The 17,027-nt window shown below is 41.5% G+C and overlaps 1 protein-coding gene across 1 annotated transcript; it reads left to right on the top strand.

The window, feature by feature from the left end:
• The first annotated feature begins 8,029 nt into the window (after positions 1-8,029).
• On the top strand, positions 8,030-9,637 carry FAM110B (family with sequence similarity 110 member B). Its single transcript, XM_056854720.1, has one exon. It carries the CDS (start codon positions 8,175-8,177, stop codon positions 9,285-9,287), a length of 1,113 nt encoding a protein of 370 aa, XP_056710698.1. The 5' UTR covers positions 8,030-8,174; the 3' UTR covers positions 9,288-9,637.
• The last annotated feature ends 7,390 nt before the right edge of the window (positions 9,638-17,027 follow it).

The following is a 17,027-nucleotide window of genomic DNA, read 5'->3' as shown; positions in this document are numbered from 1 at the left end:
AAGTATCTACAGATTTGGCAGTGTTGAGAATTACATATATTGACAAGCGGGGACCAACAAGGAACTTGCAGGGAGAGGCATCACATTCCCCCGCTTTTCATTCCTCCCCGCTCCCCCACCCTTTCTCTGTCATTTGCCCTCTCTTTTTCTTTCTCCTCCCCCTTTTCTGTCATTCCCTCCTAATCACCAGATTGTTCCCGTGGCTCAAGCCTCCGCTCCTTCTCCACTTGCCCACCTCCATAATTGTCACCTCAGCACCAGGAAGGGGGTCAGCAATGACTCCCTCACCCCATCCCCTGCCACCTTAGCACTGGAGGGGGGGCAACAGTTCCTTTGCCCCCTCCTCTGCCTTCTTCTAACATTGCTGCTTCGGCAGGTCACCAGGGGAGAGCTTCCACCTCAGCAGAGACTGTAGGGGAGTCCTGCAAATCCCCCCCCCACTTGTCTCAAGTGCCATCTCCTCAACAGGGGGAAGGGTCAGCAGGTTGTGCGCCTCCTCTCTTGCCAGCATCCAGTTTTAGTGCTGCCAGGGGAAGGAGCATCAACACCTCAGAAGTTGAGAGAGCCGGTGGGTTCTGTTCCTCCCCTGCTCCTCTCCAATTTTGCTGCCTCAGCAGTTTAGGGCAGCAGAGAGTGGTGGCTTCTGTGCCTTCTCCCTGCCCTCCTTCTCCTTGCATGCGTCACTTTTGGAGAACAGTGGTGTGCCTTTGCACAGAAAACTGTTCTCTGTTCAGGGTTGTTATTGTTTTTGTTTGTTTGTTTTAAAAAGCACCCACACACTTTTTTTTACTCTTAAGATGTTTCTGCAAACCTGGGTCTTTCTCCCACCCACCCCAGGTATGTAGAAAAATCTTTCTCTCTCCCTGATCCCAACCCACAGATTTAAGTATCTGCAGATGAGGGCATATTGAAAATTAGATATATTGATAATGATGACATTCCTTCATTTTGTTTTTTTTTATAAAAATACCCATTCAGGAGCCTTAAAATGTAACAGTATTACAATAGATGTCTGAGAAACATATAATTTTTACAGCTGGAAAATTTAACAAACCACACTCTGCTAGAGTGTTATGTTTTGCAGCACTAGATGCATTTTACATTTGATATTCAGTAGTTTTTTCATAATAATTTGTAGCCCTACTGTTTCCTAGTTAGCCTAATAATGCCTATTAAAGAGCTCGTTCTGTATTCCTAAACTTACTAAATGATGTTTAGCTCTGGCTTTATTGCATTGTTTATTTCTGCACTTACAATTGAAGTACAAAGTTCTCTCAATATATCAAGTGTAGTATAAAGAACATTTATTGAGTTGGATACTAATAAGAACATTGTACCAAGAGAGATTTTAAGAATGCATAATATATGTGAATTACTGGCATCTTAATTTTATTGTAAGGAATGATAAATATTTTAATATTTATATGCAATGTGATATCCTTAAACTAGAAAACAACTTATAATTCAGCGTACAACGTTAGCCAGGTGCATCTAATAATATGTTATCAAAATTACATTTTTAAAGGCCCATGATGGTAAAATATTCAGATGATTAAAAGTGAACTTATATAAGATCCTCACTCTCTACAAATAATTACAGTGCCTTAGTTTCATTAAGTGCTTGGGGAAACTTTTATATGTGAGTTTTGCACCATAGCAATAAAATAGTTCAATGGGTGGTTTAATAAAAATGTTTTTTAAAAAGGTTTGCCCTATAAAGTGAAGATCCTTTTTCTATAAAGATCCCAGTTTGGTGCCCCAGGGGAAGTGATTTGACTTGAAGCCCAGACCTCATAAGTGTTGACATGGAGCCCTGCATACAGGGGGTGCAGTTCTTGCACACGTCCTTTGCACAGAACAGCCAATCCGTTTCAAAATGAGGTGCTAGAGAGATCTGACTCCAGTTGCACTTTGCAGTTAAAACGCGTAGCAAGCCTGAAGGTTAAAATGAACAGTATGTAGTTTGCCATAGAGTTTGGTCATAGAGGAACAACTAATCATAGTCTGTACCTTGAATCATAGAGTGCCAGCGTGGTATAGTGGTTAAGAGCAGCAGACTCTAATCTGGGAGAACTGGGTTCAGTTCCCCACTCCTCCACATGAAGCCAGCTGGGTGACCTTGGGCCAGTCACAGTTCTCTCAGAACTCTCTCAGCCCACATGGAGACAGGCAGTGGCAAACCACCTCCAAACGTCTCTTGCCTTGAAAACCCTACGGGGTGACTTGAAGGCGCGCGCACACACACACACACACACACCTCTTGAACCATTGCTTTGTTTGTTGATTCAGACTAGTGAGGGCCAAACCAGATAAGATGCTGGGAGTTCTGTGATTGGAGTTCCAAGCATTTTGTTAAATGCCATTATCATGCATGGGAGGGACTATGGCATAAGGGGATAAGAGTTCTCCTTCCCTTCCACATTGACTTTCCAATCTGAAATGGCCCCGGGAGCCAGTGTTTGTCCCATTCAGGTGCCTGTATTAGTACCTGCATTCTTCCTCAATGAGACAAACAGTGGCTCCCAGAGCCATTTCAGATTGCAGAACCAGTGTGTAAACATTTGTTGTGCATACTTCCAATCCAGGCCATGTGCAACTGATAATTGCCCTTTTTTCTAATAGGGGGGACCACATCATGGAATTCTTGGCTCCTCATCTGGTTTGGCCCTCAAAAATACTGAAGTAGTAGTAAATTAATTTATCCATAAAATAGTAGTGTGTATACATATATATGCTGAATGCCTGACATGTTACGATATATCAGCAGTGCTTATATAGTCAACTATTTCTCTGAATATATATGTCAACATTGTGTTCACAGGGATATTTTAGGTCTAAATACTATGATGATCATAAGACAAACGAGAGCTATTTGCCAGTATATCACTTGGAAAAGCAGATTGTTAAAGCTCCCATGAGACTCTGGTGTGGCAGAAATTGTCTTAAATGCATAATGAAGCATTCTAGGTGATTGTTGCCAAAAAATAAGGTAGAATTATGGGAAGGGCTGTGCCTCAGTGGAAGAGCCTCTGCTTTGCATGTAGAAGGTCCCAGGTTCAATCCTCGGCATCTCCAGTAAAAAGGATCAGGCAGGAGGTGATGTGAAAGACCCAGGAGAGACACTTGACAGTCTAAGTTGACAATACTGACGTTGATGGACCAGTGCTCTGGTTCAGTGAAAGCCTGCTTCAGGTGTGTTCATTTGCAGTGTAGCCTCATTTTCTCCTAGGTTTGCTTTAGTCCTCTTCAACAGTTACCAGGAAAGTTGATATGCAAAGGCTACAGATAAAAACATCAAAGTTGTTATAACTTTTTAATGGAAGATTTCATAAAACGATGCAAGAATTTAAAAAATAGATTAAATCTTGTCTCTCTAATTCAGCATTTTTTCTGCATTCAGTGACCAGCCACTATCTAACACACCTATCACACTGTTCTTGTTGTTGATGTTGTTTAAAAACATTTTCAACTCAGCTTTCTATCATAAAGGCAGTTCAATAAATTAAACCCGTGTAAAACTGTAATAGATAACAAATTACCACACCTCAATAGAAATACAGGCTCCAGTTGGAGAAAAATAATCAACTTATACTTTAATAGTTCTGTGTGTGTTTGTGTATACAGAAGAAGAAGAAGAGTTGGTTATTATACCCCGCTATTCTCTACCTTTAAGAAGTCTCAAAGCGGCATACAATTGCCTTCCCTTCCCCTCCCCACAACAGCTACCTTGTGAGGTAGTTGGGGCTGAGAGAGTTCTGCGAGAACTGTGACTAGTCCAAGGTCACCCAGTAGGCTTCATGCAAAGGAATGAGGAATCAAACCCAGTTCCCCAGATTAGAGTCCACCGCTCTTAACCACTATACCATGCTAGTTCTCATAAAGTGGCGTCAAGTTGCTGCCAACTTATGCAACAAGTGAGAAGCAGAGGTGGTTTGCCATTGTCTTCCTCTGTAGAGTTTTTCTTGGTGGTCCCAAGTACTGACCCTGCTTATCTTCTGAGATCTGACAAGATTGGGCTATACCATGCCATTTTCATTCCCTAATTTAATTGTTATATATAAAATTAATATATTAATTATATAGGGCCAGATCCAACCAGCTTTTTGGCTGATGACAAAGGGAAGAGAGGATCCCTTTAGACCACCAAAAAGGTTCCTCTGGAGATCATGGGACTTGGATATGGGGATGGGGTCTGTAGCAGGTATCAGAATTAGGTGAGGTTCTGTGGAAAAGCTAGTTGGATCCAACCCATCATCAGTTAATAATAATAACACTAATAACTTTTAACATTTTATAAATGATTTGCCAATATGGGTGAGGGCATAGTTTTAGGCACACACCCATCTCGAATTATTCTTTAAGACTAGCAGGCAGGCAATGTAGATGATGCAAAATACACTCCAAGCACCCTGCTCCTACCAGCAATCTGGCTGCTCCATTTGGATCCAGTAATAGTTTCCAAACACAGGACTTGATGATCATACCTTTGTACTGTTGTTGGTGTCAAACAGTACCCATAATAATGATGGGTGTATGGTGTTTAATGTGAGAACTGTATGTCTGCCTGCCCTGACTAGTAGTCACTGGCTCCTCTCTAATTGTATGTTGTTTGGAAGGAAAACTGATGTTTGTGTATGAGTCTCCTGCATTGTTTCATGACACTTAGACCAGAGCTTCTCAAACGTTTTCCACTCGCGACCCCTTTTTGCCCGAGAAATTTTTAGGGGACCCCGGGTATATAGGTATATAAAATAGGTATACAAATCAAACATTTACTGATAATAAACCATAAAGAAATTTATTTTAAAACAATTCTTTGGTATACATATAATTTTACCATTTATTACAGATGAAAGCAAATTTGCATACTAATGAGATGGATGTGCTTGTTTATTTTTACATAAAGAATTAAATCTTGGCTGAATATTTGATACTGCAGGACGTAAAGCATCTTCAACATTTATCAGAGTTGATCTATATTTTGATCAATGCTGAGAATGCCGCATCGCATAAATACGTTGTACAAAATGGCAGAAGTGTGTTTAAGGCCATTTCAGAAAGTTCTGTCCTAATCCCAAGCCAAAATTCATTTAACGATTTTTTAGAAAGCTCAAGTTTTAAACCTGTGTCGCTTGATAGCTCAGCAAGTTCTTCTTGAGCTTTTAATGGCAGATGATTGAAGTTTTTGATTTCAACTGAGTAGGGTTTATGAACCCAATTTAGTTTTTCAGAATCAAAATTTGAAGGGAGATATTTCTGAAAATGTGTCTCCAGGCACTTCAGATGATCAATTATAACTCTTACAATTAAATCTTTGGGAAGGTTATTTTCAATTATAAAATCATCTGTAGCTGTAAACATTTGCAAAGAACCATTTTCCACCCTATTCTTCCATATGTTAACCTTTTTAGTAAAGTCCTTACATTGGCAGGCCTGATTTGTAATCCTGGCTTACTCAGCAAAAACATTTTTCACAAGCAGCATTTGGGTTGACAAGAATGTTTGTTTTTGCCGTTGGCAAAAGCAAGAGACTAGAAATTATCTATCGTCCATCTTATTAAACAAATTTTGCTATTGCTGCTAAAGCCAATTATTTCTTCTTGCATAACCCAAAACACTACTAGTCATCCTGGACTATGCATTTTTAACAGTTCTGATTTATGCAAGGTGGGGAGAGTAGGTGAAGAGCTGTATGCAGTGAGTATGGCATTTTACACAAAAAACAAACTACCAAGAGCTATCAGGATGGCACCCAAGATGCTGCCCTGACACGAAACAATCAATACCACCCACAACACAACGTTCAAGGAAACTGTTGATGAGTTTTTAATAATTAAACCTCAAGCTACAACCTGTTGTAGCAAACACGGCCTGTGCTTGCTTCTGTCCTTGCAGTCTTTCTAACTGGCAATCCTGTCATTCATTTTAGTACATCCCCCTCCATGAATTCTCTGAGAACAACCAACCCAATATCCCCACTCTGCCATGGAAACTCACTGGCCATGCTGCGGAGAGCCACTTGGCTGGCTGGTGGGCCAGATAGGAGCTCTTAAGGGGCTGGATCTGGACCGCGGGATGTAAGTTTGACGCCCCTGACTTACACGACACAGCCGTCACTCCCTCCTAAAAAGCACAATCACAGCTCAGGCAAAGCTCCTGCACTCCACTCCTTTCAGCCACAGAGCAATTAGGAGGGTTTGGCGCGTTTTCTTCACGAGCAGGCAAAGCTGTGAAGGAATTGGGCACTGGGCACATGGTACGTTGTTCCTCCCCCCTCCCAGTTGGTGCTTCCCTTCTCTCCCGGCTAAAAAGCAAACAGGTTCCTGAGCTAATGAATTCGGGACTGAAGCCCCTGTTATAGCACAGACACTGTTAAGTAATGGAAAGCCCCCCCCCCCCACTGGCTTGAGAAAGATGTAAAGGCACAAGAAGCTACCTTACTGAATCACAGCTCAGGCAAGTCTATACTCCGCTCCTTTCAGCCGCAGAGCAATTAGGAGGGTTTGGCGCGTTTTCTTTGCGAGACTTCTTCCTCCCCCCTCCCCCCGTCCTCTTCTTTTCTCCACCCCCCTTCTCCCCAAAGAGCCAATAGGAGGGCCCCTTGTGTTACCCCTGACCAATCTGGGAGCGTTTTTTTCCATGAGCATGCAAAGCAGTTCGTTGTGCTGTGAAGGAGTTTGACGCTGGGCGCGTTGTTCCTCCCGCCTCCCATCTCCTCGCTTCCCTTCTCGCGACCCCAAAATTCAATTACAGTTTGAGAAACTCTGACTTAGACATCACTTATCAGCCATATATCTTGCCCCTTCTGTTGAATAGCTACAGTTTCCCCCCCACACACACAAAAAAGGAGCCAAGTGGGGTTCCTCTTCTCTGCCGATCCCCCTTGTTGGCAATTGCCTCCACTGCCCTTCACTGTTTTTACTGTGGGCCTTTCAGTGTGGAAGAGCCACTCACTGATGACAAGAAATAGGAGCAAGGGAAAAGCAGAAATCCTGTCAGAGGAGAAGGGCATGGGAAGAAGAGTAGCAAGCCGTGGATGGCTACAAGCCATCTTGGAAAACGGGGAGGAGCCAGATGGAGGCAGAAAAAGCATATGTTTGCAAGGCTACGTAATATGTTTTCAGAATTAATTTATGCGTGTTTGAGAGAACATGCACTCCTTCTGATTTTATAATCAGAAATACTTTTGGCCCAGGGAAAGGGAAATGAATTGCTGTTTTTAACTCTGCAGAAAGTGGGCTCAATATAAAGTATCTAAAAAGAGCAATTAGCCGGAACACCAGCCTATAGTTTGTGTGCATGTGTATGTGTGTACACATACTGTGCATAAGGTGTGGGAGTGAATTTATTTTATTTATTTTAAATTATATTTATTCCACGGTTAACTCAAGGATAAAAGATACATTTTCATCACAACCTTTTACATTGTTTCCAGTGAAAGTCAGAAATACAGCCCCAGCATTGAGGAAGCTCAACACCACATGAGGAGCAGAGAATATGAATTGCCCTAAAAGCCTAGGGATATGCTTTGGCATCATTTTTAATCCTTATATTATGAATCAGTAGCATCTTTATAAAATGAATAACTACCACCTGTATAGACAAGCAAATGGATAACATTAATCCCAGTTTGCTTACCATCTTAATAAGGTATAAATCATTAGGAAAAGGTATGAGAGAATGCTTTGGCTGGTACAGCCCAGAGCTTGTAGCCCAGCCAACAAATAAAAGAATGTGCAGACAGATCTCTGTTGCTATAGCTGTGATATCATGCCCTGTTACTAACATGTGGTACGTTATTTTGCGTTCCAGATCACTGCTTGTAGTTGAGCACAAAGGAACCGCAGAGACTTCCACATCCTTCAGTGAGAAGAAAGAAACCAGCAGAGCAGGATTAATGCCGGCTTGTTTCTGGTGGCCTTTTTGTACAAAGGCTGCCTTGGAGGAGAATAAAGAAGGAAAGAAACACCGTGATGTTTAATGAGCTGTGAAATGAAGCACCGTTTCTGTTGCTGCTGCTGCCGCTGCCCCCCCCACCACTGCCACTGCTCCTAACCCTCACATTCCAAGATTCATCTGCTCTTCATCGTGCTTAATATACATGTTTCTGTACCGTGCATTAAGAAGATTCCAGAAAGGAGTTCAAAACGGCTGCTGGGGAAAGGCCACCAAACATGCCTACAGAAACACTACAGACAGGTAGCATGGTCAAACCCGTCAGCCCTGCCATCACGTTCACTTCTGCTGTCCCTCTTCGCATTTTAAACAAAGGACCTGACTATTTCCGTAGGCAGGCCGAGCCTAACCCAAAAAGACTCAGTGCGGTAGAGAGGCTGGAAGCCGACAAGGCAAAATACGTCAAGAGCCAAGAGGTCATCAATGCCAAACAAGAGCCTGTCAAGCCGGCAGTGCTTGCCAAGCCACCGGTATGTCCCGCGGCGAAGCGAGCCTTGGGCAGCCCTACCTTGAAAGTGTTCAACAATAACGCAAAGACTGAGAGTGGAGTCCAGAGGGAGAATCTAAAGCTAGAGATTTTGAAAAACATCATCAACAGCTCAGAGGGCTCCAGTTCAGGTTCAGGTCACAAGCATAGTTCACGAAATTGGCTTCCCCACAGATCTGATTCGGGAGACCTAAACCGTCACTCGTTTGCAGAGTCCTTAAAGGTGTTCCCAACTCAAGGCCGTAGCAGTCCCCAAGAAAGCAACTCCAGTGTGAGCAGAAGACTACTGGAACAGTCGCCAGAGTCGTTCTTGCACGTTTCTCATAGCTCATCAGACATTAGAAAAGTATCTAGCGGTAAATCCTTAAAAGCAATACCATGCAGTAGTTCAGCTCCACCCCTGCCTCCCAAACCCAAAATTGCCGCCCTCACTACTTTGAAATCACCAGAGATGGATGTGGTGGAGCCCGGTTGTGGCGTCAGCAGAAGGCCTTCGCTACAGCGCTCAAAGTCAGACTTAAGTGACAGATACTTCCGTGTCGACGCAGACGTGGAAAGGTTCTTTAACTACTGTGGACTGGATCCTGAAGAGCTTGAAAACCTTGGGATGGAAAATTTTGCAAGGGCTAACTCTGATATTATCTCTCTCAATTTTCGCAGCGCCAGTATGATCAGTTCAGACTGTGAACAGTCTCAGGACAGCAACAGTGACCTTAGAAACGATGACAGTGCCAATGACCGTGTGCCATATGGCATTTCTGCCATTGAGAGAAATGCCAGAATCATCAAGTGGTTGTACAGCATCAAGCAGGCTAGAGAGTCACAGAAAGTGTCCCATGTATAAGTGGATGCACCAGGGGAACAAGCAAGGACTGTATCTTTGTGAATAGTCAGTTTGTGAAGGGTTGTGAAGTCTACTTGAAGTCTTAATACACTTCTCAGATCTCTTTTTTTTTTTTGTGTTGCTTGTTGTGCAATGTTTTCAAGTTGCATGCCTGTCAACATGTGAACTGACCTGGCTTCCACTTGAACAATAATTAGCTACAGAGCCTGGCTGAGCTTACACACATTATCTGCCAAAAGTTTAAGACCAGAATCCAAATAGGGCTTTGTTTATAAACAAATATGTTTACATTAAATGGCTGTATGGCTTCTTTTCAATATTTCTGTAGTCCCCTGTGGGTGTTTTTTTAAGTATCTCACAACGTTTGTGTCTTAAATCACAGGTATAGTTAACAGACAGGTATTTCCCCCCCCCCCCCAGCTTAGACTGAAATCAATTTAGGAGACAAAAAAGAGGAACTTTGCCAAAATAAGAAAGATGAGGTTGGTCAAGTGTACTGTTAGTACAGCTCTCACAATGGAATGGAACTTTCCCATCTTTCCTCTCCTGCTTCAGCCTGCTGAGCTCCCTGAAATGCTATTTGTGGGGCACAGGGGATCCTCAGGAACAGTTTGAGGAGCAGAGTGGAAGGGGAAATCAGTGAATATTGCCCTCCTCTGCTGCTGGTGGAAAGTGCCTTACGCCAGCAGAAAATGGCCTTTGGCTCAAACCATTAGTCTAAAACCTTCTCTAGAGCCAACAGAGAAAGCGATTGAAAATATCTGTACATAAAGTATAACCTAAGATGCAATCTTTTGAAACAAGTTGTTCACTTTGTTTTGAAGGGTTCAGTTAGAACCCTTTTTTTATAATCCTTTTTAGACTAAGGTTTTCTGTGGAGAGGGGGGAGACTCTTTGCTCCCGCACACTAAGTTTTCCTCGAAAGTGTAAAAGCTAGTTTTGCAGGTGATTGGTGAATAAAGGACTGGAATGGTTCAACCAATCGAGAGGTTATTAGAAAAAGGCCCCCAAAGTAACTAATCAAAAGATGGGCTGTGTTGGGGTTTTTTAAGGAAGATTCCTTGTCTTAAACTTTTGACAGGAATGATTAGATCCTGTTTGCTGATCTTGGATGCCTTTTAAACTAGACAAAGCACATCATGATTACAAGCTCCTGCTGCTGACTACATTTTTGTAGACCTGTTTGAGCAGTTCATGAACTGAAAATGGAAGTACACAGCCATATCAGTATAAGAGCCTCTTACCCGGACGTGAAACACACTCAATATAGCTGAACTATATCTGAGAAATTGTGATAATGTTGTCTTAAATATGTTATATCTTAAGGCTGTGGAAGTTTGTTACAGCTCTAGGAAACTGTAGAAACATGACAGTATGTAGCTCTTTTTTTTTCACCCCCTTCTCTTCCTGCCCCCCTTCCTATGGTGTTTAGTGCTGCACGTCAATCTGTTACACATTTTTTGACAATCTTGTGTCTTCCCAATGGTTTAACTGTCATGTCAAAGTGACAGTTGTGGTGCGTAGCGGAGAAGTTGAAAGTGCAGTGGTTTGCTTCATTATTATATTCATGCTTTGAAGTACTTTGCAGCACTATCTAATACTTCATCAGCTAATAGGAAACTTTTTATTGTGTAAATGCTGTAAGACTTTGTACATATTTCAGTTCTTATGAGATCTTTAAAAAAAGAGAGAGTGTTATGCTAATAAATAGCTCTTGGTGCAGCTACTGGTTCTGTGTTTCTACTCTTGTATTCTTTTTACCCTTCACTCTAAAAGTGGGTACAGAAGAGGTTAGATGGCCATCTGTCAGCAATGCTGATTCTGTGACTTTAGGCAGATGATGAGAGGGAGGGCGTCTTGGCCATCTTCTGGTCACTAGGGGTGTGTGGGGGGGAGGTAGTTGTGAATTTCCTGCATTGTGCAGGGGGTTGGACTTGATGGCCCTGGTGGTCCCTTCCAACTCTATGATTCTATGTAACCCAGTGAATTTGAGTATAACTGTTCATTATAAACTTAAAGAAAAACACACACACAATATCACAAATACCTATAAAATTTTAGTTCTTTCAGACAATATAAATGGAGTGATCCTAATCCAAGGGATGAAAGGGATTAAAACCCCTACTTGCAAATCTTGGCCTTCTCTTCCCATCAGTGATGTTAACAGTACCAACATTAATTTTCAAGGTCAATTCAGAACGAATCACAGTGGCAGAGACTGACAAAAACATGAAGTCCAAGAACCAAAGAATTTCAACCTACATTATCATAGAAACCTGGCATGTCGATAGTATAGAATGTAACCATTCTACATGTAAGTGCAGAGTTTCCCATAGTCAAGCATATAAATACCACACAGGCAGTCCCCTCAAAAAGGGACTGGAAAGGGAACGCTGGGTTTGTGCATGTGTGTTCTATGAATTCTTTAAGCCGCTTAATCAAAACCACTGTAATCAAATATTTACAATAAAGGTACAAACAAGTCTGCAAGCAGAGTCAACAAACTTGACAAATAAGTTTTGAACAGATCAGAAAAGCAAAAAAGAACATAAATTCCAGTAAAGAAAATGTAACTTCATGTTAATGCAAGCAGAAAACGAATTTGAGGATCACATTGGTAAAAACATTAACATAATCGTAAACATTTTAAGTGCATCAAAAAAGCAGGAAATCAGCCAGGGAAGCAGCTGGTCCATTAGATAACAAAGGTGTGAAAACAATACTGAAAGTGGATAGGAATAGCTGAATGAATTATTTGTCAGACTTCACAATGACAGATGTTAGAGAGATAGAAGCATCCAAATGCTTTTTTCAGGAAGGGCATCTGAAATGCAAAGTCAGAAACAGGAGATAAGATGAAATACTAGGATTAATTTCAAATTAACACATCAAAAGGTCTGGAGTGTAGAGTTGTTAAAGAAATTCTGAAATGTGCAGTTCTTGATCTTCAAACAAAAAAAATGTGCTTATTAAAATCTTCTTGCCAGAGGATTAGAAAGTAGCCAATAGAATATACAATACAAGCGGGGACCCAGATGAAACTTGCAAGAGCAGCTATCCCATTCCCCCTACCTCTGCTTCCTCCTCTCTCCTCCTACTTTTCTCAAGTCTTTCACTCTTTCTCTCTCCTGCCACCCCTTTTCTTACTCTCTCCTCCATGCCTGTCACTTTCTCTTTCAGCCCGCCTCCCACCTCATCATTCTTTCTCTTTTTCTGCCCTCATCACCTTCTGGCCCCTGTGAGTCTTCTCCCAAAGGCCAAAATAGGCCTGGAAAGGGCCCTGCCCCATCCCCCTGCCTTTTATTCACAGCAACTGTAGCCTGGAATGCTGTGGTTGCCTTGCAACAGCCACTGAGGGAATCTGTTGCTTAAAACTACTAGTGTTCTGTTAATTATTTGGGAGGGTTTAAACCCCTCTCCAGTGCATTTTCTTTTAGAGTTCACATTTTTCTGCAAAGCTGGAACACTTTTCAGGTTTGTAAAAAGATCTGCCTTGCCTGTTCACAGTTCCAGTTACCAGATTTAAGTATCCAAAGATTCAGCCAACTTCACTATTAGAATATAAGATAATATTTTTAAAAGACCTGACCCTGTTAGTCTAAGTTCTACCATGGTAATTTGGTGGAAAGCATTATTCAAATAATATAATTAGAAAAAAAAACAAGTGTTGCTTTTGAAAAGGGAGTTATCAACAATCCACTAGGCATTATCTAAAACCTTCCGCCAAAGTCCTTCATCAAAGTCTCCTGAGTAGCCTTAGCAATCATGGGATAAGATTAGATTCTTCTAGTGACTAGTAAACAGGCTGAAGTACTGGAAGAAGGATGGTAAACAGTGTCCACAATGGAGAAGCATAAGCAGTTGGATTATCCAGGGATCTGCTTTGGGACAGGTTCATAAGTAACCTGGAGTCAGGAGTAGGCAGTCAGAAGCCAAATTAGCAAATGATCATAAATTTTTCACAGTGACGAAAGCCCATGCAGACTGCAACAAACCACAAAGCCATCTGTCCTTTAGGATGAGGGGACAACAAAATAGCTAATGAGACTCAGTGTAAACACATGTAAAGAGGTAAAATTGGGACAAGAAATCCCCATTCAGCCGATAACAGATTTTCTTGATGTCTAGAGTTGTGTTGCCTGACAGCAGTGAGGAAAGTCAGTTTTCCTTTCCCCACTCTTTTCCTATCCTTGTTCATTACACTTGTGCTTTTTTAACTGGCATGTGCCTGTGTTGTACGTACCCATGTACTAAGCAGGCTCCATATTCACAGCAGTACCTGTGCTCAATTCAAAAGGCTGCCACATCCTTCACTGTCACCCCAGGTATCCCTATTGCAACTGGAGCAGGAAGAAGGAATTCAGTTTTCCGCCTCCCACAGTCACAGGTCAGGGTGGCAAATTGCAGGACACCAAGGTGATGCAGGAGGGTAGGTGGTTAGGAAGAGCCACACTGGTTGATTTTGCTTGCTTGAGTTCAGGCCACAGCCACCAGCTTTGCTACCCAGCCTTCAGCAAGTCCCATCTGCCTACAAGTGGAGGATCATTCCTTACATCTACTGACAACCAGAAAGCATGAGAGGGGAGAGGAGCAAACGGCAACCACGAGTGGGAGAGCCCACCAACTCTTTTGAGTGAGTTTGGGTGGCTTTCTGGTCTATTGTGAGTAGGAAATGGTGTGCATTTCCTACATAATTCCTTAACCCCGAATTGCTTGTGTGTCTAATATATATATATATATATATATATATATATATATATATATATATATATATATATATATATATATATATATAAATTGTATTAATTTTATAACATAACACATAAAACAAAAACAAATACAATAAAAATAATATAAAAAATTAACAAAAGAAAATACAAAAGAGTATCTATATATACTTATTAATGCATTCATAGTTACAAAATTATAAAGACCATAAAGATACCCCTTCGCCCTCCACCCACCTTAAAAAAGTGACCCATCACCCGACTTCCGAAGAAGTGTCTTAACAGTTTTAAAAATATCTATTAACAGTAAAATATAAATATTAAAGCTAGTTTCTATAACTCACTAATTAAAGTAGAAAAATTTATTTTTGCCAGTTTGTGCTTGTGTATCTTGACCTGAACGATTGCATTGGCTCAGTTTCTGGAATTATGTGCTGTAGATGTGTTTTGAGTTCTGTCCCGTGAATGCACTCATTACCTTTGAGACTAGCCTCGCTCCCTCAAACATGACAAATGGTATCCATTGCAAAATGGCTACATGTTTCTAGCATGCCTATCCATGACCGTATATTGCAAAATGTGTGACCTGATCTGGGCATGATTCTCGGCTTTAGTCTTCTGAGCTACATAGACTATTGCCTGCTTTCTCATTGTGGCACAGTTGTAGTCTGGGTTGTGATGAGCTCTGTGATGGCCTGATATAATGTGTTTCATGGTAGGGGCATTTCAATAGATAGGTGAATAGAGTCCTTTCCCCTTCAGAAAACTGCAAGACCCATCCAGGTACCAGATTTTTCTCTTCTTTAACTTCTGGAGTTGGCATCCTTTGTACTGAGCTTTACTCCTGATGACGCAAATGGCAATTGTCTGACGACGCAAATGGCAATTGTCGTTTGTATATTTCCATTAGCAGGAATTCTCAGTTGTCAGAAGACACAGACTATTTGCACTTGTGTGTGTGTCATCTTGAACTGTCTTTCAGAATTCTGGAACAACAATTCAATGCCTTCCTGCATATGCCTAAAAAATAAAGTTGCAAGGAAGTGGAAATACAGCTGTTCTTCTGCCTCGTCTTTTGCAATTAAATGCTGGAATGAAAATGGAAAGAGAAATTATGATGAAAAGGTTGGAACAGAAGTTATGATTTTTTTCCCCCACTACAAAATGCTGTGTTTGTTTCGAAGGAAATGTACCATCTGATGATCAAGGGCTTTTGAAGGGCAAGCTGAGAAGGAATAATGCGTCTGGCAGGAATTCAACAATCAAAAGACACATTTAGAAAACACAGCCAATCAGCATTGCTGGCTTTTTTCCCCCCACTGCAGCTTCATCCATCCATGGAAGTTGCACATATTTGATTCAAGTCTCTCTGCTCATTCAGTGCGAAACAAAGTGCTTAATGGAGCTCTGGGAGAGGAGCTGAATAAACTCTCTGCAGAAATCGATCACCTGGAAAGTGCCAAGTGTCAGCAGCTGGAACAGACTTTCCCTGCCTTTGTGTAGTGCCATGAACAGACCCGTCCACAAAATAACTTTTAAACATAAATGGAAACAGGTAGCCTAAACCTTAACACAAGGGAAATTATAAATTTAAAGCTCAAAACAGATGAGATGCTGAGAGACCTTTGGATGGAATTTCCTACAGTTCCAACGTGGTGTAGTGGTTAAGAGCAGTGGTTTGGAGCGGTGGACTCTGATCTGGAGAACCGGGTCCGATTCCCCACTCCTCCACATGAGCGGTGGAGGCTAATCTAGTGAACTGGGTTGGTTTCCCCACTCCTACACATGAAGCCAGCTGGGTGACCTAGGGCTAGTCACACTCAGCCCCACCTACCTCATAGGGTGTCTGTTGTGGTGAGGAGAAGGGAAGATGATTGTAAGCTGGTTTGATTCTTCCTTAAGTGGTAGAGAAAGTCGGCATATCAAAACCAACTCTTCTTCTTCTTCTTCGCTATGTAATAGCCACATAGGAGGTCAATTGTGATGGGACCATACATATTTTCATGAAAACATCCCCACCGTACCATCCTTCCAGCACTATCATATCCCTTTAAAGAAAAAAAAAGTTGTAGGCAAAAGATAAATAGCTTTATTTCCTTTAAAGGGGATTATTTTGCTTTGCATGTAGGTTTGGATCTTAACGTGTCACACAGTTCCAATGTGAATTTAGCCTGCCATGTGGCTCTCATTCAGCTTGAAAAGTCACAGATCTCTGTCATGTCTATTATGACCCTAAGACTGTAATATTTCCCTTTCCTTAGATTTTTAACTGAAGGTTTTCATCTTTTTTTAGCTATTTCTATGGTTTGTCTCTAACCTTTGTGGGTTTTAGGCTGTTTAATGGCAAGGCCTTGGCTTATTTTTATGGCTTGATCATTTTATGGTGGTTGTTTTTATGACTTGTTGGTTTTACTTTGTGGGCTGCATCAAGCAGGTCTTTGGAGAAGTGATATATAAATTTTCTAAATTCCTTTCCTTTATCTCACAGAAGCTCCTTGATACATAGATCTTGAGCAGCAGAATTGTTTAAACCTGTTGCTTAAGGGACAGGACTGAAATAAATTTTGCAACTGCCGGGGTAACTTTAGGATACCTATCACTCAATAAAAAGGGTATTACCTCAGACACATATAATCCAGGCCAATTAATTAAAAGATTTGTAACGCAGTCTAAGACCTTCATAAAAGGGACATTCCAGTAACATATGTGCTAGAGAATCAATTGAACCAGAGGAACACAAACAGGTCCTTTCTGAATAAGGTAACACAATATATCTACCTTTCATAACCATAGAAGGGCTGGCATTTAATCTGGCAAGAAAAAAAGCTCTTAAAAGGCATGGGAATACAAAAAAAAAAAACTGAGATGAGCAAGTGCAGTGAGCTCAAGTCACCATGCTAGCGTGATCATTTTCATCAATACATTTTTATTATGGTAACAGCCTCCAAATTCCCGAGCTCAGTCATTGTATCTTGTAGTAAACCAATCAGCGACGATTTCTCACCATTTGCCA

Source organism: Euleptes europaea, chromosome 8, assembly GCF_029931775.1.
Source record: "Euleptes europaea isolate rEulEur1 chromosome 8, rEulEur1.hap1, whole genome shotgun sequence".
NCBI classification, from domain to species: Eukaryota; Metazoa; Chordata; class Lepidosauria; order Squamata; family Sphaerodactylidae; genus Euleptes; species Euleptes europaea.
Note: the sequence above shows the minus strand (reverse complement) of the source record. Positions and strands in the feature narration are given on the sequence as shown.